Source organism: Nycticebus coucang, chromosome 3, assembly GCF_027406575.1.
Source record: "Nycticebus coucang isolate mNycCou1 chromosome 3, mNycCou1.pri, whole genome shotgun sequence".
In the NCBI taxonomy this organism is placed as follows: Eukaryota; Metazoa; Chordata; class Mammalia; order Primates; family Lorisidae; genus Nycticebus; species Nycticebus coucang.
The window spans coordinates 41292269-41316557 of record NC_069782.1 but is presented as its reverse complement, the minus strand read 5'-3'; the positions used below and the strand labels follow the sequence as shown (position 1 = coordinate 41316557).

The window sequence follows — 24289 nt, the reverse complement described above, 5'->3', positions numbered from 1 at the left end:
GTAAATTTAATGAAGATGTAAATACATGAAATACTAGTACTAGACTCACTCGTTTCAATATTCTCACTTTGATTATACGATTAACACAAATAAGTCCTCAAATTTATCTTGAATTTCCTTCTCACCAACTCTAGCTTTTTCAATGAATTCACTATGGCTATTTCCATCAGAGGCCTCATGAACTGAGTAGAAGAAGGAGAATTAATATTTGTTGAGTGCATGTGCCATATCATGAGTTTAAAATGCATTATTCTATTTCACGCTAACAATAAGCCTGTGGTAGGTATATTTATCTATATTAAACATGCCATCTGATCTCTTTTATAACTGGAGTTTGGAACACATCATTAAGAATGGCGAAAACTTAGATTCTGTTTTGCTCCAAAGCTCTGATCTTTCCATCACACATACTACCTTCTTAAAGGCTCACAGCTAAGAACCACTGTTGGTTGAGATAGCCATAATCCTTACTCTCACACTCTTTTCCATGTAAAAGAATTGGACACATTTAAGCTTTTTTGGTGGAAAAAATTACTTACAAATTACGAATAATTAAGCATGGAGTAAGAGGAATAGGATGGCAAACTACTTGGGAACTTTCAATTCTATCACCAACCTAGTTTCATATTACAAATGAACTCTATCCCCTTGGGGTGATTTATTAATTAATTATAATTACTCCCTTGTTATTAATTACTTTTTCCATAATTAAAAAGAACTGTAAGTGAACTATTTAAAACTTGGAGGATTTCAGTTTACGTTAACCTGTTGTGACCACTCGTCAAGGTCTGTGTCTTCCAAGTTCTACCGAGAAATAACGTAGTTGCAATTACAGCCGTCTCATGTTTTGTAAACAGTTTGAGTTCCAAGAATCCGTGAGTATTTTCCCATTGATCTAATCTAACACAGGATGGTTATTTTCCAAGTTGGCACATCTCTCTTCTCTCCTCCCACCTTCTACCCTCAACCTCCGGAATAACAACAACAACAAAGAAGGGGGTATGTTTAAACTAAGGTGAACACTAACACTGGTTTTATTGGCCTGAGTTCTAGAGCAGGTTGGGAAAGGGCTTTGTAATTTAACAAATAAAAAGTCAATGGATGAAGACTGACTTTATACAAAAAACAAAACAAACAAACAAATATCTGTAAAGGAAGTTGCTGTTGCTGGCATGGTGGTTCATGCCTATAATCCTAGCACTCTGGGTGGCCAAAGCCAGTGGATTGCTTGACCTCAAGAGTTTGAGAACCCCTGAGCAAGAACAAGACCCTCTCTCTATATTAGTAGCTGGAAGTTATGGCAGGCACCTGTAGTACCAGCTACTCAGAAGGCTGAGTCAAGAGGATCATTTGAGCCCAAGAGTTTGAGTCTGCCATAAGCTATGACACCAGCTCTACCCAGGGTGAAAAAGTGAGAGTCTGTCTCAAAAAAAAAAAAAAAAAAAAAGGAGAAGGAGAAGGAATTTGATCTTGACCGACATACCAAAATTTTTTCTACTTTTTTAACACAATCTTTTCTTTTGATATTTCTAAACTGGTTGTTTCTCCAGGGGCAACGCTTGAAGGAAGGAAGCAGGAAAAAGCTGGACTTTCATGTTCTTCTCCAGGTTCATGATGGGAAGACATTCTAACATCTGAGACTTCTAAATCCAGCGGTGAGTCTAGGAAGGGTCATCCCTAAATGTTACTTCTAGTACCCAACCTTCAAAAATACTTAGTAGTGATATTTTTCTTAGCTTATTTTTCTCTGTCCCTAATAATTCCAGTAATAAAAGTACTTTTCTAAAGAGCTCTGTAGAGTATGCTACATTTTTAAGTGATTTCACATTTTAAAAAATTTCATCTTCATAACAACCCTGGGGAATATGAATGTCTTTTCCCATCATACTGATGTTATAAATGAAGATTTTAGATAGAAAGGTTGACTAAATCCTTACAGGCCCCAAACCACTGTGTTCTAGGCCTTCCACATCCAGATTTCAAGGCTACTTCTCCCAATTTTTGTCTCTTCGTTAATTTAACTCCCCCCCATAGATTCAAACTTCATGAGAAGAGGAATTTTATGTTGTTGTTGTTGTTACTGTCTTATCTTTACCACCCGGGAAACTATCTGGCACTTAGTAGGTACCAAATAAATGATGAATAAACAGATTTCAGTCATTGTTGCCTTAATACTTGAACAAGAATTATATTATAATGTTACTGGTTAAAAATTAATTTTTCATATTGTCTTCACCTTTATAAGAGATGGTATAAAATGTGGTGAGGAGCACAAGCTAATTTTCCATAATGGATGTTAGATTATACCCTGAGTTGTTAAAGCCTTCCACCTGCAGTCTTAATTGCTGACATTAGCAACCAAGAAACTGGTAGAAATATAGAAGAAAATATCACAAAAGAAGTAATGACTCATCTTTGTGATCCCTCCCATTCTCTAAACCTAAGAATGATTCTCAGATGTAATAAGGGATTATGCAGCTACATAGAAACAAAAACATAAAAACAGCCTATAACATCAAAACTTAGTATCCCAGACCTAAGGTGGCTCAATAGAGGCCATAGAGGATCATCTTCTGGAATAAGCCCTTTGAGTCAAAATGTTAGCAAATTTCTAAATTATCTGATAGTTGAAACCTCCCTGCATTATCTTCAGGTTCTTCATTAAAAGAACAAAGATCATAAAGAAAATAGTCTATAATCATCATACTGCTTGGAACGGAGTAACACGACCTTATGTTCCCATCTGTTTTTTCAGGCACTGGCTATAAAAGGCAAAAAACCAAGGTTGACTGTCATTCTGAGACCATTTATAGCTAGGGGAGTCCTTCTCTGGGTGTAAGAAGGAAAGGAAAGGAAGAGAAGAGAGCAAAGCAAAGGGAAAAAAAAAGGAATGAAAAAAGAGGGATTAAAAGAAAACTCTCTTCAGTAGCCTTTATTCTTCTCTCACACGAATTGGTCTTAGCCCTAACATAGCTTTTTGCTGTAATAAAAACTAATGTTCAGCATGCAGCGATATGCTTTCTATGCATTCATCATTTAATCGAACTTTCACCGAAACTATATAAGGCAACAATTATTGTTTTCAAAAAGTTGAGACTAGTACTTACCTATGAACATATAAATAGAAATCAAACTAGCTAGGACTTGAAGAGACTACTTTGGAATCTAGAACTCATAGGCCCCCTGGACTTCACCTTTGTATTGTGTCTTATCCCAAGAACAATATATGCACCACAGGGAAGCTACAATAATAATTTAAAAAATTCTGTAACATTTCCTTGCTTGTGCCTTAGTGGCTAGCTTTGTCATCTGAATCCTATCAAGAAACTTATTTGGAGTCAATGGTTAGTGAGAATGCAAATAACAAAAGTGGTGCGCACACAGTGTGTCGAACAGGAGTCCTACAGAGGTAATCTGGAGGGGAGCACAGAGAATCTGAAATATCAAGGAGCTGTGGGGTGCGTCTTGTTTTGACTAAAACTATTTTTAAGGAGGAGCTTCTTATTGCACGCATGGCAGCCCTATTCTCCATCCCACCCCTCACCTCATATGTACCACTGCTCCACAGTGGAACCCTACAGAATTCAAATCTTGGTTGCCCCTTTCAAAAAAAAAAAAAAGAAGGTAGCCAAGATCCTTCTATGGAAGGATCATCCAAAGAGTCATTTCAGACATTACCGTGGGATGAGAGTACCCTTCAGCAACTCTTTCTAGCTCCCAAATCATCTCACAGCCTTAGTAAAAGAGAAGAAAGAGATTTACCTGCTTTTATTGAGGCTGACACCTGAAAGCCATGTATAACCTTTGAAGGACTGTAATGGTTTTAATCACAGGAATAGCATCTTTTTAAGAGGCAGGAGAGAGAAAGAAGCTGAACCATTCTGCAAATATTAACCAGGCTATTTTGGAGCAATGGCTATTGCTTTAGAAATCTTTCATCATGGATCTATACTTAGAATTCAGACGTGTGTGCGGGGGGAGGGGAATGGAACAGCATTAAACCCCAGTTGTTTTAAGTTGTCCCATAAGCAGGTTAATGTCTGTCCAAAATGGAAGTGTTTAATGCTTTGATTAAATTACATGATTCTTCCTGTGTATTTTGTTTTAACCTATTCTGCCTATAGTCATATCACTCTGGGAGGTGACACTTCTCAGTTTTCTTTCAAACTAGATGTTATGGAGTCACTAGCTGCAGTCACACATTGGTAGACTGATACTCCATGACAGCTAAAAGTTGGATTGAGTTTCAGGAGCTGCTATATATAAAGCTGGGTCGACTTATGTCACCGCACTAATTAAATGCCATCTGGGTGGTTCCTGTGGGTTTTTGAGTCCATCACCCAGTTCAGATAGAGTCAGAAGCCAAGGAGTAGAACATGATGATGGACCTTTTTGAAACTGGCTCCTACTTCTTCTACTTGGATGGAGAAAATGTTACTCTGCAGCCCTTAGAAGTGGCAGAGGGCTCTCCTCTGTATACAGGGAGTGATGGGACCCTGTCCCCCTGCCAGGACCAAATGCCCCCGGAAGCCGGGAGCGACAGCAGTGGAGAGGAACACGTTCTGGCGCCCCCAGGCCTACAGCCCCCCCACTGCCCCGGCCAGTGTCTGATCTGGGCTTGCAAGACCTGCAAGAGAAAATCTGCCCCCACGGACCGACGAAAAGCCGCCACCCTGCGCGAAAGGAGGCGGCTAAAGAAAATAAACGAGGCCTTCGAGGCACTGAAGCGGCGGACTGTGGCCAACCCCAACCAGAGGCTGCCCAAGGTGGAGATTCTACGCAGCGCCATCAGCTACATTGAGCGGCTCCAGGACGTGCTGCACCGGCTGGACCAGCAGGAGAAGACGCAGGAGCTGGGCGTGGGCCCCTTCAGTGACAGACCCCAGCACGAAGACGTAAGCCTGGACGCTGCCGGGCCGGGAAACGCCTTCCTTAGGGGGCCTTAACCTCCAGCTGCTGGGTCTGGTTCCCTCCCCTTCTCGCCTGCCCCTCCCGCTCCCTCTCTAATGAACCCCCCGTGACCCTAGACGACCCGGAGCCTGCAGTAGGCAGGAAATGTGTCCCCGGCCCGAGGGAACAGAAAACCCCCAGGTTCCCCAACACTCCCGGAACCGAAGTCTTTTTCCTAATCTGCTGCCTTGGTTCTCTCTCCAGCTTGAGGGTGCGGATTTCCTGCGCACCTGCAGCTCCCAGTGGCCAAGTGTTTCGGATCATTCCAGGGGGCTCCTGATAACTACTAAGGAAGGTAAAGTAAAGGAAAGGGCACGGAGCTGCACCAGAGAAAATCCGGGACGGGGCTAGGGTGCGGGTTCAGGGCCGGAAGGGCTCGAAGCGATAGTGCGGACGCGCCCTGGAACAAAGACGAGGTTTGCTCGCAGGACCGGCTCGGCGGCGAGCGCGGGGAGCGCGGGGAAAGCGGGCCGAGTCTGTCTTCCTTCCTGAGTGCTACGTGTGTGTTTGGTTTTGTGTGTGTGTTCAGGCGGAGCAAGCATTGATTCGTCTGCCTCGAGTAGCCTTCGATGCCTTTCTTCCATCGTGGACAGTATTTCCTCGGAGGAACGCAAACTCCCCTGCGTGGAGGAGGTGGCGGAGAAGTAACTCCAGGCGGACTAGTGAGGCGCTCTCCACGCAGAAGCAGGAAGATCCCGCCCGCCCTCCTTGGCTTCATCCTTTAGATCAGGTCATAGTACATTAATATTTAGGAATCCAGGCCCAGGAGTTTAAGAAAGACAAGGAGACATTCACAAAGAAATTTCCAAAACGTGTGCACGCTCAAATGAAAAAGCCTTCTGGCTTTTACTTTTTGGAACCCCAAGTGGCTTGGGTCTAGAGCCCTTATTTTGTTTTTGTTTGGTTTTGTAATTTATTAACTTTTATTATGATGATTTTGTGCCATATTCAAAAGAAGTTCATTCCTGTCTAAAAGCAAAGTGGGAACGTTGCATTTAATGTTGGTAATATTTAATGTATTTTTGTAAATAGTCTTAGTATTTTCATTTTTTAAGTAAACCTAAGAACTATATATTTTAAATGTGGAATGACATATTGTATATAAAATGTGCGAGGATCCTGGTATTATAATATTAAAAATAAGTTTCTATATGAACAAAGTTGGTCCTAATTTGAATTGGAAAAATATTTTGAGGTCACATGTACAAAAATAAAGAGGAGCCATATTTTAATGTAGACACTGCACAGGCCCATTTATTTGGGTGTTTCCTTTAAGGCTGATTTAAAAGGGGAGAAATCAGTTGTTTGCCTTTGTCTGAATTAAACTGGGCATTTTTCTATCTCATGAAAACCTCACAGTTGTGATAGGGAGTGAAGAGTAAGTATCAGAAGGAATCAGTCATGTTTTTCCTTTATCAGCATACATTTTTTTCCTGTTTTCTGCTATACTATCCTTGAAGATCTGGGTGAAGCTGACTTACAACAGTTTACAATTGAATATTTTCAGTCAGTGAGATCTTATTGCTGAGCAACATAGCAAGACCCTACCAAAATAAGTAAATAATTAAGAAAATAACCCGGAGTGGTAGCTCCTGCCTATAGTCCCAGTTACTAGAGAGGCTGAGGCAGGAGGATGGCTTGAGCCCAGGCATTTGAGGTTGCATTAAACTATGATCTGGCCAAGACCTACTCTGTCAAAAACAATGGCCACGCAAAAACTTTTTCTTCATTTTCCTAAATGATAGATCTGTAGCTGATTTAGTTCAAATTGTCGTTCCTCTTTAATTTGGCAGGCCACTCCTTCTTGAAGAAACATTGATAGGTTGTACACAGGGGCTGCTCTGGTGCTAATTACGAACCTTTGGTCCCTGCCCAGTTTTCTTGAACTAGACTGGTCCTTAGCCCACTGAAATATCCTCAAGACTTCCTTTGGCTTGGGTTTGTTTTCCAAATAGAAAGATAAAAGAAGGGGGCAATCAGTCTCTTGAGATGGGGGCCGGGGGGGGGGGCGGGGGGGGAGTGTTCTTGAAAGGGGGATTGCTTTAAGAGAGGCAAGGGTTAAATGGTTGAGAGCAAAAGTCAACAACAACACACATGAAACCTCTTAGCAGGGCCCAACAGCAAAGCCCCAGAGAGGCCAGAGCCCCAGGAGCCCCTCACCAGGAAGATTTTACAGCATTCATGCCTCAAGAAGAAATGACACCAAGAAATGCATTGGAAAGTGGAGCAGAGGAAAGAAGCAAGCCATTCCTTTCCAATCTACACTTCACTCTTAACTTTCTGTAAAGGGCAACTTCACTCCCTTCTTCTTAACTTCTATACCCCCAGCTAGTCTTGAGTTCACAGATTGAAGATGAGTTTGAATTCAGCATTTCCCAGCCCTACCTTGCTTCCTAACCCTCCAAAGTCTGGACTTCCCCGTCCCACACCACAGAAGTTCCAGATATCTCCACAGACAGCGTCCCCTATGGGCGTGGAGCTGTATCTTGCCCCTTCTCAGAACAGAAGACCTCCTCCTAGGGGAGTTGACTTTATTTTTTGAGTATATGGATAATTGGAATTTCTTCTAAAATACTTTTTAAAATGTAGAAAAGTTCTTCAAAGGAACTGACATTGACACATACCCTTTAAAGTTTTGAGAGAAGCAGGTGGGAGATTTGGTAGATAGGAACTGCTGAGTCTCTGTGAAGAATTGAGTACCTATATCATTAAATCCGGGCTGCTATTAAAGTAGCGTTGGGCTGGTTGCCACTGACTCTTAGCGCTGTTTCCTCTCTTGTAAAATAACGGGGGCAGTAATCATCGTGCCTAACTCCTGAGGTTTTGAAGATTCACTGCAGTAACACTGCACTTTAACACTGTGTAAAGTGCCTGGCTAAAACGGGACAAAGCAAACATTAGTGTCAACTCCCTTTTTCCTTACCAAATCTAAATTGAGCATCAGAGCCTGCCCTTCCACCAAAATACATAATGTATTTTGCTGGCTCTGGCTGGGGAAAGCATTGATGCCAATGAAAACGAAAGCAACATACACGAACCTTTCTTAGCATTTTACATGCTAACACATAATCCTACAACCACCTGTGGGAGACCTACTGTTATTCTACCAAAGAGAAGAAGTGCCTGCATCTGAGTATCATACGGAGCCAAGACTGAGAGCCAGGCAATTATCAATGCATTCACACCTGTGCTCTCAACCACGGGCCAAAGAGAAGTCTTGGGAACTTAACAAGGAACATTTTATGGCCCATAGAATAATTTGCTCTCTTTGACATTTATTTTCCAAAAGCTCTTTCTCAAGACTGGCTAGTTAATGAAGTCCAAATTAAAGCAGTGACTAAGAAATAAATGGTAAAGCACTTCAATTATCCAACCAGAAATGTGTGAATATGTCTGGCTGTAGATACCCATTAATCATGCTTACTATACATTTACGGTTTTTTTCCTGAGAATCAATAAAAATTTGCCCTAACACATGCACTTAACTTTTAAAAAATCAGATCAATTACACAACTGAAATAAAATAGTGTAATTGATCAGATGTCCTCATTTACTTTATCACTGCACATATATTTCTAGTAAGGTTTGTATAATAAACTGTTTAGCAGCAGAATGCTTTAATCAATTCATAGAACTTACTTGGTGATGGATTTTATTCAGTCTTTGCAAACCAGATCTTCTGTTTCTCTTAGTTGTGTAACTCGAGAAATTGTTTGAAATAAGTTTGCCTATGGAAGTCTCTTCATTAAATACAGCAACTGTTCCCCAAAGACTTTATGTGACCTCAACTGCTGCAGCTGACATGTTAGGCTTCCCAGTGAGATCACTGGTGTGTTTGCAATTAAAATGTTTTTGTTTGATATTGATGATGATAATCTTCACCAAGGCCAACGCCAAAACAAACAGGGCTATGAGAGCAGAAAATCAAGACATAATAACTTAGTAATGATAAGCAGTTTGGGAAGGAATTCAAGCCTCTTTCCCCAGGCAAGTTTAAGGTTATCAAGTAAAAGATAATGACTGATTTTCTTTGTTATATTACTATAGAAATAAATTGTGGAACATCAAATGTCAGCTTTCCAAACTAATTTTAATTATCATACCCGGGTCATTGAACTCCAGCTCCAACATTATGGAAATCCACTTATGTCTAATGGTCTCATTTTTTTTTCCTTAAACTCTTTCATGTTTTGGGGGTGGAGGGAATGCTAAAATTTAGTATTCTCAACTACTCTTGAAACTCTCAAATAAATCTTGGGATGCTAATCGTGACCTCCTTTATCCCTATTAAGAAATTTTTTGACTAAAGTTAGAAGAATTTACCCATTTGTGTTTTTCTTCTAGTAACATTTCATTTCAAAACTTCTCCCCCACAAACATCATACCTGGATATTTTTAAACAATGTTTTAGTTTAAATATAAATATCTTATTGCTTAATCCAATGTATTGACAAATTAACAATAACATGATATTTTCTCAAAGACCCAAGCTATTGACATTTCTTCTACAGATCCCTCTAGTCATTTTCTTAACTAATCTAAACTTACAAAAGATGAGGCTCTTTCCTGGAGTTTCCAATCCCCCCTAAAGCAAATTTTTGTAAGCCTAGTTCAGAGTCTGTCTGTGTGATGAAATAGCTATGCCATGTGCTGGAACAAAGATAATTCTGTAAAAACTAGCTACTTTCTCTACTCAGAAGGCTGCTAAATGTCCTAACTTAGGCCTTTGATCTCTCCTGGAAGTCTTATTCAAGCAGAGGCCAATGTCTTCCTCAGCTGTCTTCTCCACAAATTCTTCAGCCAGCTCTGGCAGGTACTAATGTGTTTACTTAGGTGTGCCTGATTCCCAGAGCTAATAGCAGTTTGCAATTGTTTAACATATTGTGAACTCATCTATAATAAGCAAAAATATCAACAGCACCGCTCTTTGTCCAGGAGTGGATAAGGGTCTGCAGTATGAGGTGAAAGTGAATTGACATGGATTTATCTTTCTATATGTGTTGAGTTTCTGCATGGAGAATTTTCAGTAATGCAGAATTCCCAGTAAAATGGGCAAAATTGACTAGGAAAGGAAGTTATGAGCATCATTTTGGTGGTGTGGTCTGTCCACCAACACTAATTTGTTGCTATAATGCTTAAAGTAAAATGAAGTATGCTAAAAAACATAAGTTAATATTGTGTAAAGGCCATTGGAATTTTAACCTGTTTACCAATCTAAGCAGGTTATTTATTTTGTTCAGAATGGCAAATTTAAAAAAATGTAAATAAATAATTTATCTACTTCACCAGAACGCTGGTGAGTATTCACTTATCACACTGGGTGTGGTAAGGTTTTTTTTCCCTCCACTGTCCACTGTGAGCCTTTCCTAGCAGATAGTCAACTGTGAAATATATGTTCTAACATCCTGTTTGCATATTTTATAAATGTGAGTTTTCTCTGCATGTAAGAAACTTACTTCTGTGGAATTACAGTGGAAATGGACAATATTTTCATTCTTTCTGTAAGGAGCAAAAGCCAATCTAGTCTGATTTTAAATAAAAAGGACACGTTGATATGGAGGTGTTTTTTAAAGCAATTTTTATACTTTGCCCGAGTTGCCCTGTTCATTTCCTTACTTAAAAAAAAAAACGTTATTTTTCTCAATGGCACTGCCCACCCAGCCCCTCAGGGTTCTCTTGCGAGGGCTCTGTGAGGAAAGGAGCAGGGGGCCCACCTGAGTCCAGGGCCCCCATCGCCTGGAGCACCGGCCTTCCTCCCCTCCCGCCCGGACCGCAGTTTAGAAGTTCTCTCTCTCTCTCTCTCTCTCTCTGGTGCTCTGAGATCCTATTCTCAGCACTAGTCCCGAGCCCTTTCAACCCCGTACCCCATTCCCCCCTGGCAAGTCCCATGAAGCGCCGGGCGCTTGTGTTTTGGGGCTGTTTTAGTTCCCTTGCCCGCGGCCCTCGGGTGAATTTGTTTGGGGACCACCTTACGGAGCCGGCCCTAACCTCTGAGAACCACCGTTGCTGACAGAGGCTCCCGAGTGACCGCATCTCCGGGCCTGAGAGCCGAGGGAAGGATGCCGAGCTTTCGCTCCTTCCTGCTCTGGAGAGCTAAGGAAGTGCTCCGAGCCCGCCTTGATACTAGAACAAAACAAACAAACCACCTCTAGGGGCGGAAGGCCCGAGCTCTAAATGACCGAGTGCCTGGTTTCCAAACCTGTGTGACCTTGGGGCAAATTGCCTAATCCCTGGAGCTTGCATTTGCTTTCTTTTAAAAATGGGTCCCACAGGGTCTCTGAGTTAATGCATGGAAAGGGTTGAGAACTGGGCTCAGCAGATAGAAAACTCTCAGTAATGGTTAGCTACAAATACATCACGCCCAGAGGACTGGGTACAAAGTACGTTAAGTGCTTTCAGAAATTAGCCGAAAGGAAGCAGAAGCACAACCTCGATCTTTCACTTGAACTTTAAGGATAAAGTTTGTGTCCAAATCACAGCTCCATTTTAGCTGTGCCAAAATGTGCTAATATGTAGATTCCACAGGCAATAAAAATGGTCTGGCTGCCGACAGAGCCTGTGGGATCCGGCTGAGAATTTCTGGGGGAGAAGATCAACCTATTGGATTTCAGAGGTAACAGTGTGCTGGGCGCTCAATATTTCCACCAGCACGGGCTGAGTCTTAGATTCCACCTGGGCTCTTCAGGAACATGACTCTTTATCTGGTGCAGATCTGGGTACTATGTTCATTTCAACCGCATAGATTTGTTAATAGCCCTAAGAAAGGTGCAGATGGATTTCCCAACCGTCAGTGATTAAAAAGCCCATTGGTATGAGAGGGAGCTGGATTTTCACACAGGATCTTTGTTTTAGGGATGATGGGACAGAAGAGAAGGGACAGTGACGGGTATGGCTATCAAATCTTAGTGCCGGACACTGTCAGAGTACTGCCCCTGGTTTGGGAGCCTTCAGGGCAGAGGGAAGATCTCATCCTGAAAAAGTTGGCATTTCTCTGGCTCCTGCAGATGCTGCTTCAATGACCCAGGGATGCTTTAGGAAAGTAATTTTGAGAAAAAAAAATACAAAAATAACTTGGGATCCGCAATATTTAGTGGATTTGATGAACCTAGCTTGAGTTGAGAACACTTCCTCTTCTTTTAATGGGGCCACAAGTGCGGTCTTAAACCCTAGATATTTGTGTAGACCTTAAGTAGTTGCTTTTCCTAAATATAAACAGCACCTCCCCAAGTGATCTGAAAATGTGGTAAGGGTGGAGGAGGATTGGTAAAAGCCAATTAATAGATTCATTCTCATTCAAATGGTAACCTTCTCCTCTCTCGCTTCTACCCATCAAAGTTCCAAAGACCCTGCTGTGACTGCTTTTCTGGAAGGCTTTTGTCATCGAAGTGTGTGAAGTTACTCAAGGTCTGAGGAGTTGGAAATTTTACACGAGCTGAGGATGGCTGTGCCAGCAGCTGGGACGCATCTGTAACGGTGTTAGTTTGCCTGAAAGCAGAAAATTAGCAATCCCCAAGCCCAGCTTGGCTGTTTAGTCTGTAGAAATGACAGGGTGGAACAGAGAGAGAGGGAGAAAGGAAACTCGCCCCTGGACAGGGAGTTTTCCCTCTAAAACTGAGCCTCTTCGACTGCAAATCTTAGAGATGTGTTCATTCAGCAGAGGTCTTTGGTCTGCTGAAGTCTAGGGAGGAGGCCTGGTACAGAGGAGGAGGCACCCAGCAAATATGTGTTGAAGGGGGAAAGGAGGGAAGCTGGGAGGGGGGGGAATTCTCCAGGTCACCTGCACCCACCTGCTTTCAGATTACCCCACATTTAGAAAGAATTCAGAGCCAGCCCTGAAAGAAAAGGACCTGGCCTACCTGTCCTCAATAACATAGAGCCTCAAAAACTCTGACCAGAGTTTTACCATCTCAATCTATCCAAAATAGATTTTTAAAGGCAAACTTTATAGATTCACTCCATGATTGAAAGTGTCACTTCAAGTTTTTAGTAACTTATTCACTCCACTGGCTGGAAAAAAAAAAAAAAAAAACACCCTCAAATAAAAAAGAGAAACACTTAAAAATAAGGTCTTAGGAGGGCAGGTCAGTTCTTGGTGTCAGCTCAAGGGGATTTCTAATTATTATTATTTTTTTAAATGTGCAAGAAATTGCAAAAGGTTGGACTTCCTTTCTTTCCTTTGTTTGTGACATCCTTGAAGGGTCCCTTGGTTTAGGTTATGTAGAGAGTACAAGTGGCAGGTTGGGGAACCGTCCAGGCCCCAGCAGAAATGCAGTAAAACCATTAGCGTCAAACGGGGTACTAAACAGCAAATTGTCTCTAGAGGAAAAGAGGAGGTTTGCCCAGACAGCCCCCACGGGGGTTGTGGTAGGATATGCTAATAGTGCCGGCCACTGGGGCCAGCCTCCCTCCCCCAAGAATATATAAAGAGCCCCAACCCCAGCTAGTCAGCCCAGGGCAGCAGGCGCCTGCCCTTGTTAATTACCAGAGAAACCCACCGGGAGCTCCGTCCGGGATTTGCTTGTCTGAAGCAGCACCAGGCTCCGGTTTCTCCTCTGTCCCTTTCACTGCAGACCAGGTGCACCGCCTGCCTCTCGGCAGGATGGACTTGGTGGACAGCTGCCAGTTTTCGCCTTCTGAGTACTTCTACGACGGCTCCGGCATCCCTTCCCCCGAGGGTGAGTTTGGGGATGAGTTTGAGCCCAGAGTGGCTGCCTTCAGGGCGCACAAAGCAGAGCTGCAGGGCTCGGATGAGGACGAACACGTGCGGGCTCCTACCGGCCACCACCAGGCTGGACACTGTCTCATGTGGGCCTGCAAAGCCTGCAAGAGGAAGTCCACCACCATGGATCGGCGGAGGGCAGCCACCATGCGCGAGCGGAGGCGCCTGAAGAAGGTCAACCAGGCCTTCGAGACGCTCAAGAGGTGCACCACTGCCAACCCCAACCAGAGGCTGCCCAAGGTGGAGATCCTCAGGAATGCCATCCGCTACATCGAGAGTCTGCAAGAGCTGCTGAGGGCACAGGTGGAGAACTACTACGGCCTGCCGGGACAGAGCTGCTCCGAGCCCACCAGCCCCACCTCCAGCTGCTCCGACGGCGTGGTAAGCGTAGCTCCAGCACCTGCTAGGCGACCCTGATCTTACCTAAAAATTCTGACGCCTCATTTAAACCAGATATGGTGGGGGGAGTAGAGGACAAGAGAACCGATGGATTGCTTTAAGACAGAGAGGTCTTGTTCAGGAAACAGGAGCTAAACAAGATTTTAGTTTGATTTCTATCAGGTTCTAGATGTGCACTGCAATCGGCATGTGAGATGGAAGATGGCTGCGCATCAAATGTTTTCTCCATTACTTAGCTTATTTCCAAAATATACCACCTGTGGATTTTGCCATATCCTTAACCTCTGAAGGCAGGTAATGAAGAAATGGAGAAAAAAAAAAATACCCACATGTCCCCAGTGCCTGCTCTGCCAAGGCCTGGCTGGGAGGAGATGTTGATGCATTCTTTTCAGAGGGTGTTTTCTGCAACGCTGCCAGGTTTTAATGTGTTTTTGCCCTGGGAAAGTGTTCTTTCCCTGAATAACTGTGGCTTCCTTTCACTGCAATCCATTTTGCATGGTTAACCCAGTGCACATTGCTGCTGAGTCCCACCCCCTCTTCCCTCTGCTGCTTCTCTCCTCTTCTTGAAGCACAGAGATTGACCTCTGTGCCCTGGGGATGTGGAGGGGGCTAACCTTTCCCAAATCAAGGCAATGACCACTGAGAGTATAGTCAGTGTCCAAAGCTGGTGGGCTAGTCCTGCCTCAGCCAAGGGCAGAGCATCTTTTGCCAAGTCCTGAAAACAAATTTCTTTTGTGTCTCTCATTACAGCCTGAATGTAACAGTCCTGTCTGGTCCAGAAAAAGCAGCAGTTTTGACAGTGTCTACTGTACTGATGTACCAAATGGTAAGAATTGATAGCTTCAGAGGAGTTTAAAAACCAGTTCAAGTTTACAATTCAGCCTATAAAGCAGACAGAGTCTGTTCATCCAGGTAGTAATGGGAAAAGGAATGGAAGAGATGGTCCTTACAGAAAAGCTTTGGCAAAACAAAATAAACACACATCTGCTCCAAATCCCCCTAGCTGGCATGCACACACGCGCGTGTACACACACACTAATATGCACTTTTGCTTGAAATATCCCCATTCCCCAGCTCCACCCCCAAGATATTTGCTACACATTTCTATGTTGGCTTTCTATGACCACCTGACCACTGGTGTCAAAGGATCTGACCTACGTTTTAAGGGATAATGTAAGCAAGTCTATCTGGGGATAATTTTTTAATGCTCTTCTGCTTGTATCTTTAGTATATGCTGCAGATAAAAGTTCCTTATCCAGCTTGGATTGCTTATCCAGCATAGTGGACCGGATCACCTCCTCAGAGCAACCAGGGTTGCCTCTCCAGGACCCAGCCTCTCTCTCCCCGATTGCCAGTACCGATTCACAGCCCACAACTCCAGGGGCCTCGAGTTCCAGGCTTATCTATCATGTGCTATAAACTAGACCAGTTCTGCCAGGAGGGCCTATTACACAGAAGGAAGGAGGCCCTGAGTCCTAAACCAAGACAGCCTGTATATAAAAAATTATTTCCAGTTGTAAATTTGTAAATACTTTCTTGAAACTTTATAAGAATGTGCATTTGACTAAAAAGTCACCCTTGCAATTACTACTTTATCTTTCTTCTTTGCTTTAGAAATATGCTTCTATATAATATTGTTTCTGAAGATAGTCATGATGCTTAACTTATATACATATTTTTATAAATAATACTCATCAAAATATTATCTCCAGTATTTGGATTTTTTTTCTTTAAAACATTAGAGTAGCTGGGATCAGTTAAAGGGAATTTTAAATATATTTAACTTTTGTTTTTCTCTTTAATCCTTTAGCTGTTTTTGTATTAAATAAACATATCACAACACTGCCTAACAGTATATACTTCGATCTTTTTTTATAATAAACACATCTTTTTGTAAGCAAAAAAAATAATACTTTATGGGTAATTTCAAGATATAAGAAATTTTGGAAATTCCACCATAAATAAAATTGTTTACTACAAGAAATACTTTGGTTCATGACTTTTTAAAAGTATACCTCTGATAAAACTACTAATTATTGACATGAAATCTTTAAGGCTGGGCTGAAAATACTTAAAATTTGGCTTTCCAGATAAATCTGAATATTTACCATCTCATGGACCCAATTTAGGTTCTGTTGATATCACAAGTGAAAATATTGTATTTCCATTTTAAACATACTTCAAGGGAGCCTGCTAAAATTTTCCTTTATCTTAGGACTATGCTGTATAATGTTAAGTATTTTTGTGTATGTGAAGGGTAAATAGAAGTTATTCAGGATAATAGCATGTTTAAACAAAAAAAGGGTGATGTTTACATCTTCTTGCTACCTATAGAACATTAAATCCTGAGTTGTCATAGTTGCTTTTCTTCCGGGGTAGGGCTCTGGCCCCATATGCGGGAGGTGGTAAGTTCAAACCCAGCCCCAGCCAAAAACCGAAAAAATATATATATATTATTATACTCTGGTTTCTCTTCAGATTGCACAAATCTTTCTCCTTTTACCTGCCTGAAAATATCTTGATACCATAATATCATATTATTGAAGATTTATACATATTGGGCTGAGATTTGTGTATTAAGAGAGCCAGCCTGAGAAAACTGAAACAAATTATAGTAAAGCAAAGCAGATTGTGTGTTCTCTCGTTTTTACAGCTTTTTACATTTTATTTTATTAATTTTTGTTGTGTATATGTGCACGTGTGCATGAAATAGACATGTGTCTTTCCTTGTTTATCACCCTTAAATCTCCTCTAGACAAATTAATATGAAAAAACTGAACAATTACTTAGGTTGAGACAATCACTGGGGTAATTCTCACAACTTTACCATGGAGAGACATAAAAAGGAAGTATCTCTGAAAGATGTAAAGTAGCTGTTTACAGAGAACAATATAGATATCATTCTCTAATTTTATATTAGTTTAAATTGCTGGGGTTTGTGGTTACATATATTATTCAAATGAAGAGTACAGACCTTCCACCAGAGCAAGGTGATGCTTCTGTATGGCCCCTTTTCTCTGATGTGATTTTCTTGAGCTTGTGCAGTCATGCGGCTTCAATGAATGAGAATCAGGGAATCATTCCATAAGAAAGACTGAGTTAAAAAATATTGTGGACACTGTCGCTCTGTTAGCCCCTGACGGGATGCTGACTTTCAGCAAACAGATAAATCTTCCTTTATGCATGATTTGGGAATCTGAGAATTTTAGGTGAAGAGAATTCAGGAAGGCCTGGTGGAGATTCACATACATTTCAGCCTAAGTTGAGTTATTTACTTTTGTTAGATACTGTGCTACATACATTTTCTCCTTTGGACACTCCTATGGAGAGGTTGGAGATTTGTTTTTAGTAGAATCAGAAAGGAAAAAACAATTCAAATATTAGTTTGCTTTTTAAGTTCAATTTTTAAGCACATTATCATATTTTGTTTCCGTTTATAAAATTCAGCAGAGAAATAATGACTTTTTTAGTACAAGTGAATGAAAAATTTTTTCTTACCAAATACTAATCATTTCTGTTACTATTCTTGGTGAATAGTATAATAATTCAGAGTAGTTAGAGTATACCAGTGGTCCAAGCCAGTTTGTTCCATGCATCCCATTTCCCATGTTCTAATATGGAGGCCTCTGGATACTCAGTAAACAACTCAGCACAATACATCATTAGGCATCGTACACACTTCTTTTTGGATAAGGGGCCTCGGGAAATTGGTTTTCTGAAAGAAGATCCTATCTTCTTTCTTCCAAGATAGTAGAGAAGATAAAAAAAGAGTGGAACTGACAAAAGCTTCTAGTATGGGTAGGTTTTTGTCATCTATAAATTTACAGTGAACAAGTGGCTGCCTCTGAGTTTGTATCCGGCCACTTCATCTCAGCTGGTAGAAAGCACACAACTAATCTACAGTCAAATGTATTGGAGCCACTAGGACAGTATTTCCTCCCTCATCTGCAAACCTGGGAGGACGTTCCAGGAAATGAGAGTCCAAGAGCCTTGTGTTCCTTATGGGAAATAGAAGCTCACTGAGTCCCATATGAAAACAGAGTCCCCTGAAGTTATGGAAATTGGTGAGTGCTACATGGATGATGGTTGCTATTTAGCTCAGAGTGTCTCCATTTCTTCTCCCGTGAAAGATGCAAGTCTGATAAAAAATAGTGGCTATATTTTACCCATAAATTCTCCTTTAAGATATCATTCTAATAAAGACTTAATCTGATAGGTGGTATTTCCTGAAATTCTCTGTGGGGTTATAAGAGTTACTAGATTCAAGTGGTAATTTAATTCTCTGACTGGCAGAAGTGATATTTCTGGGAATGGCATTAGAGCACAGCTATTTGTAACTTCAGAAAAGCCCTGCTTGAATGGCAAAGTACCCCCTGAAAATATTGCCACTGGATGTGCCACAATGTCACAAAAAACACAGACCATCAAATTTATTTTTTAAAGAAGTTTGATTAGCCATATTTTAGCTTATAATAATATTTTAAATAGTAACCACTAAAATTATTATAATGTTAAAATTTTATTAAACTCATCCTCCTTTGTAAGGGGGAAAATCGGCTAATTCTATCTGCATTTACGTCACTACTTCACTTTATTAGATTAATCAGGAAATAATGTAAAGCAGCAACTACCGAATCTGAGTATTTATCATTATGCAAATAAGAAAGTTGAGGCTTGGCCAGGGAAGGTGGCTCATGTCTGTAATGCTAGCACTGTGGGAGGCTGAGGCAGGAGAATCAACTGAGTTCGGGAGTTTGAGAAAAGCCTGAGCAAGAGTGAGACCCCAGCTCTACTAAAGATAGAAAAACTAGCCAGGTGTCAATGGTGAGCACCTGCCGGTCCAGCTACCCAGGAGGCTGAGACAAGGGGATTGCCTGAGCCCAAGTTTGAGGTTGCTGTAAGCTAGGACACCACAGCACTCTATCCAGGGAACAGAATGAGACTCTGTCAAAAAAAAAAAAAAAAGGAAGGAAGACAGAAAGCTGAGGCTTAAGGTTAATAATTTGCCCATGAACTCAGTTGGCTGTTTGGGTTTCTTCATGGCACATGTTCCAGGAGGCTCCAGCAGAAGTTACAAGGCTTATTACTGACGATTCTTTAAGTTCCAGAATATTACATCTGTTCCATTCTTCTGGTCAAACAAATTACTAATGTCAGCCCAGAATCAAGAAGAAGCAAATTAAACTTCACTTTTCAGTGAAGGAAATAGTAAAGAATTTGTGTACATATTTAACTCACCAGGAGGAGCAGTGTATACTTGCTGTATCTATTTTGTTACTTTTCGCACATTCTGCTAATTGTAATCCAGTTCTGCCCACGGATAACCCTTGAATCAGAGGACTGTGCCAGTCCAGCTTACACCTCTAGGCCAGGAGTCTTCCCTGATCTTCAGTCATGTACATCCGACTACCTTCTTAAACCTTTTAGAAGTCCTCTTTCCCCTCCCCTCCCTCTACATGGGCTGGTTTTCAGCATTGACATCACCAGTCATGGAAGTGTGATTATTCCTAATGTTTCGATCTCTCTCACTCTCCCGTCTAATTTATTACACAATCCTATGAGTTTACTTTTTAAAATACTTCTCAAATCATTACCCTTCATCCAAACTATGTCTATGTCTTTCCAGGAATCTCACAAGATCCTCTTCATGCATCCCTCTGTAATTACTTTGGATCTTCCAGTTCTGTGTCAGGGTCCACGTTTATCTGTGAGGACTGTCCCTTTTCTCTTCTCGGGTCATGTGGTTCGGGGGGGATTGACAGTAACATCTGGATCCAGAAGGCAAAAAGTCATTCTGCCCTGGCAATGAGTACATCCTCTCGCTTGGTCATAATGATTGTTTCATGGATAGACTAGTGATCAACGAGTTCAATAAATGTCAGTCCCAGGATGTTTATTAGAACTCCAGAGAAAAGGAGGTCCCCTTTCTGTTGAGGTGGCTATGTGTGAGATTTTTGATTTTAGGGTTCCAGCTGTCATTTCACCCCCAGGACAGGAAGTCCTGCCTAAAAATAAAGTGGACAGAGTAGAAAGCAGAGCTGTGATGTAGCGGGATCTATTTCTGAAATCATTGAGCATCCAGATCTGAAAATGCTTTTGGCCACGCTTTACAACCCTGAAGCCAACAAATGATCTTTCTTCTTAAACCAGGATGAGCAGGAATCTTGTCTATTAAAAATCAATTCTAATACGTAGGCTGACCAAAATTTATGAACTACATGGTTTGATTCAAATACATACTTTGAAATAAGCAGACCTTCCCCCCTCAGAAACAGGGAAATACATTATCAGTTAGCAATGGGCATTCAAGTGAAAGGTCATGACATAGATGGTGCTAGAGAAATTAGGATGGGTTATATACAGGCTGCAATTATAGGGAAGAATCCAGGGGTGAGTAGTACAGAGTATGTTCAGAGAAAGAATGGGTCACAGTACCCACCATATGCCCCCAACCGAGGTGCTGGGGTTATATCTCAGATTTACCACTAATGAGCAGAGGCAACTTAGATAAACGACTTAAATTCTTTTTTTTTTTTTTTGAGATACTTTTTTTTTTTTTTTTATTGTTGGGGATTCATTGAGGGTACAATAAGCCAGGTTACATTGATTGCAATTGTTAGGTAAAGTCCCTCTTGCAATCATGTCTTGCCCCCATAAAGTGTGACACACACCAAGGCCCCACCCCCCTCCCTCTGTCCCTCTTTCTGCTTTTCCTCCCCTCCCATAACCTTAATTGTCATTAATTGTCCTCATATCAAAATTGAGTACATAGGATTCATGCTTTTCCATTCTTGTGATGCTTTACTAAGAATAATGTCTTCCACTTCCATCCAGGTTAATACGAAGGATGTAAAGTCTCCATTTTTTTTAATAGCTGAATAGTATTCCATGGTATACATATACCACAGCTTGTTAATCCATTCCTGGGTTGGTGGGCATTTAGGCTGTTTCCACATTTTGGCGATATCATCTAACCCCAGTGAGAATGGCCCACATCACAAAATCTCAAAACTGCAGATGCTGGCGTGGATGTGGAGAGAAGGGAACACTTTTACACTGCTGGTGGGACTGCAAACTAGTACCTTTCTGGAAGGAAGTATGGAGAAACCCCAAAGCACTCAAGCTAGACCTCCCATTTGATCCTGCAATCCCATTACTGGGCATCTACCTAGAAGGAAAAAAAATCCTTTTATCATAAGGACACTTGTACTAGACTGTTTATTGCAGCTCAATTTACGACTTAAATTCTTAAAAGCTGTTTTCTCACTTATAAATGTGAATAACAGTATATGTCACATGGGTTGTGAATACTGCACGAAGACATAAAAATTTTTAGCCCAGGGTCTAGTACATAAAAATACTCATCAAATGATAATAGTTGAGATTTAGAATGAAGCCTTGCAAACTCCTGAGGAGAGGATCTTTGGAACTGTTTCGAGTCCTAAAGTACCCTGTAGCTTTAGTAGCCTCGGGCCCATGTAATTCCTCGTGTGATTATTACTCCTCACAAATCCTGTATATGAGCCAGCTTGAGTGGATCTGCAACAAAAAGAATCACTTGAAAACATCTTCAAATGCTAACCTGCAAGTTATTCTTCAGAGAATCGCTCATATCTTCCTGTGGTCAACTAACATTTCCCCCCGGCGGCAAGCTTAACAAAGACAGACTTGAATTCACCTGCTTCTCCCACATACCTTATTTCATTCTGTGGTATCATTGTCCAAACATTTTAGAATTATTTTTGATTTTGTTCTTTTCCTCGAAGTAATTAATTTAGTGTGTCTAGACCATAAAGCAAAAGGAAATTATTAAGATAGTGGTAGCAGTAGCAACAGAAGGAAGTGAAGAAGTGTATTTCCTCAGTGAGTGTCACTATTCCACACTGGAACATTTTTACAATCAGCTCGAGATTTATGATATTTACCTACATTTAATAGAATAAGATTCCTTTTTTAGTAAAAAAAAAAAAAAAAAGTGTTTCAAATGAAACGTCTTATAATCAATGGGATGTTAGGGAAATGTTATATTAACATTAAGAAAAGACATGTATAAAGGACATCTATTAAATATTTCTCTTATTATCAGAAGCTGGTTTTACATGTATTATTAATATTGATCATTAGTAGATAAAAAAAGTTATCTACATTCATAAGAGTGTCTACTCTGTATCCAAAAACCTTTGTTGGTCTGATATGCATTACCTCTAACTAAGCATAAAAACGGCTCAAGGAATGGAGTTTTACCAGTTCAGGCTCTTACTGAGGAAGGGCTTACACACAGAGAATGCATGTAACATGATCAGTTTACAAGTAGGGCTCTCGTTAATTCTCCTAGTACAGCCCCACGAAGCCGCCAGAGTGTGGTGGAAACCTAAGGCAAGCTGAGTATTTTGAGGAAATAACGAAGATTTTGAAAATGGTATTTTGGTATTCTGGTAGCTGGGAATAGGGAGGGGGTCGAGTCAGGAGCACTCCCTAGGATTTAGTGATAGCCCTCACATAAGGTGATGTTGTCCTACAGCCCTGGCTGAGCTGTCCAACACAAGGGGGTTCTCAATAAACGTTGTTGACTGATTGAACCACTGGGTGCGTCTGCATGGTGCCAGACATCTGGATCTAAAGAGTGAAATCCAGTCATCCAGATGTTTAGGTTACATGATATGTCACCATCAAACATTTAGAAACTTTTAACTGATCGCTTTTTTTTTTTTTTTTTTACTTTTCATCCAGATGGACGGCACTGAATGAACTTGAGTTTGTGCCAATCACTATTCCCTGATTTTTTTACTTGGATAGTTAATCCTGTTGCTAATGCTAATGAATCACTAAAAGTGAATGGTGAATATCACAAACAAGTGAATATCACAAACAAGTGAATGCATAAGAGCCACTAAATAATGAAGAAAATGAAAGTTTCCCATTATCAGAGGTGTATTTTAAAGAGCGTTTATTGTGGTTTCCCTTCTATATATCCAAAGAAATTTCACTGGGTTGGGTGTCTCAAGCTTACAACATTACAGTTCTTTATTATTTTTTTTCACATCAAAGCTAACTCTGAGAATATTTCACAGATAATTAAATGTTAATATGTTCCTTCTGTTCGCACTTTTCTCAGTTAAAATGTGATACAGAAAGTGACGCACTGTAATCCTGTGTTCAGTTCATGGGAAGCAAACATTATTCTCCTCAACATTACGTATGCCAATGTATTTTAACAATCCCAATTTTGACAAGACCACATAATGCTCCCAATAGGTAATAATGATAAGATAAAATAAATGTGTCTTTGTTCTTTGAAACATTATCTCCAAATTAAATATAACTTGAAAACAAGTACATTGGTTTATCATTGAAGGTAATTCCTTTAAATTAAAGCAATTGTATGTCCAGATGCTAACTTAAATTGAGAAGTGAAAGATTTTTAGAAATAAGGTCTAATAACCTTGAACTCTTGGGCTCAGGGTATCCTCCCACCTCAGCTTCCACAGGCTAGTACCACCACACCAAGCTACTAATAAATAAACTTTATTCATTCATTTATTTGTGCATGTATGCATTTATTTATTTATTTTTATTTATTTAGTAGAGCTGAGGTCTTCCTATGTTGCCCAGAACTCCTGGCCTCAATCAATCTTCCCAGCCTGGGCCCCCCAAAGTGCTGCGATTACAGGTGGGAGCCACTGTTTCTAGTCAAAAAGTAGAAATTTAAGTAGAACAATTGACTCATTGGGTGTTTGGTGTACATGATGATAAAGCTATGGATTGGACTGCTGTGGATTGGACTATTTTTTTCTTGAAGAAATTCCTGAGTTTTTAAAGTTGCCCCTTTAAATCATTTGTTTGGCTTGATGTTCTCTGATGACTAGGAATAGCAGAGACTAGGCAGATGAGCTGTCTACGTAGAGGCATGACAGGGGAATGGAGATAACTGCCTGGGGATTAAACTCCACTGCTTTTAGTTATTAACATACTTGGGAAAGAATGTGAGTTGGTGGCTAAAAAATATTAGAAGTATGGTTTATTTCTTTGTTATTTTTCTACCAGGTCATGCATTGCCTGAATGCAGAACTGCTCTCTGAATCCCTAACACCTCATCTTGGTTCAGGCACATTAAGGGTATAAAGTAAATACTCATTGAATAAATTTCTATATTCTCATATCCATTTGTATACATGAGTAGACCTGCTATGGGGGAGATTTAAATGTCTCTCCATATCTAAC

At 40.9% G+C, this 24289-nt stretch overlaps 2 protein-coding genes and 1 long non-coding RNA gene across 4 annotated transcripts in view; 2 read left to right on the top strand and 1 right to left on the bottom strand.

Annotated features, from left to right (window-relative positions):
* The window catches only part of LOC128582237 (uncharacterized), a 49045-nt gene extending 45168 nt beyond the window's left edge, over positions 1–3877 (bottom strand). For both annotated transcript variants that reach the window (XR_008379009.1, XR_008379008.1), the window contains exon 1: positions 3763–3877. This is a non-coding gene — a long non-coding RNA (uncharacterized LOC128582237). The remainder of the gene's footprint in view (positions 1–3762) is intronic.
* A 413-nt stretch (positions 3878–4290) lies between these two features.
* Positions 4291–6102, top strand: MYF6 (myogenic factor 6). The gene is made up of 3 exons (XM_053584715.1): positions 4291–4895; positions 5155–5245; positions 5480–6102. Exons 1-3 carry the CDS (start codon positions 4377–4379, stop codon positions 5596–5598), a joined length of 729 nt encoding a protein of 242 aa, XP_053440690.1. The 5' UTR covers positions 4291–4376; the 3' UTR covers positions 5599–6102.
* Positions 6103–13418: 7316 nt separating this feature from the next.
* On the top strand, positions 13419–16016 carry MYF5 (myogenic factor 5). Its single transcript, XM_053585178.1, has 3 exons — positions 13419–14050; positions 14819–14894; positions 15297–16016. The coding sequence occupies exons 1-3, from the start codon at positions 13550–13552 to the stop codon at positions 15485–15487; spliced, it is 768 nt and encodes a 255-aa protein (XP_053441153.1). The 5' UTR covers positions 13419–13549; the 3' UTR covers positions 15488–16016.
* The last annotated feature ends 8273 nt before the right edge of the window (positions 16017–24289 follow it).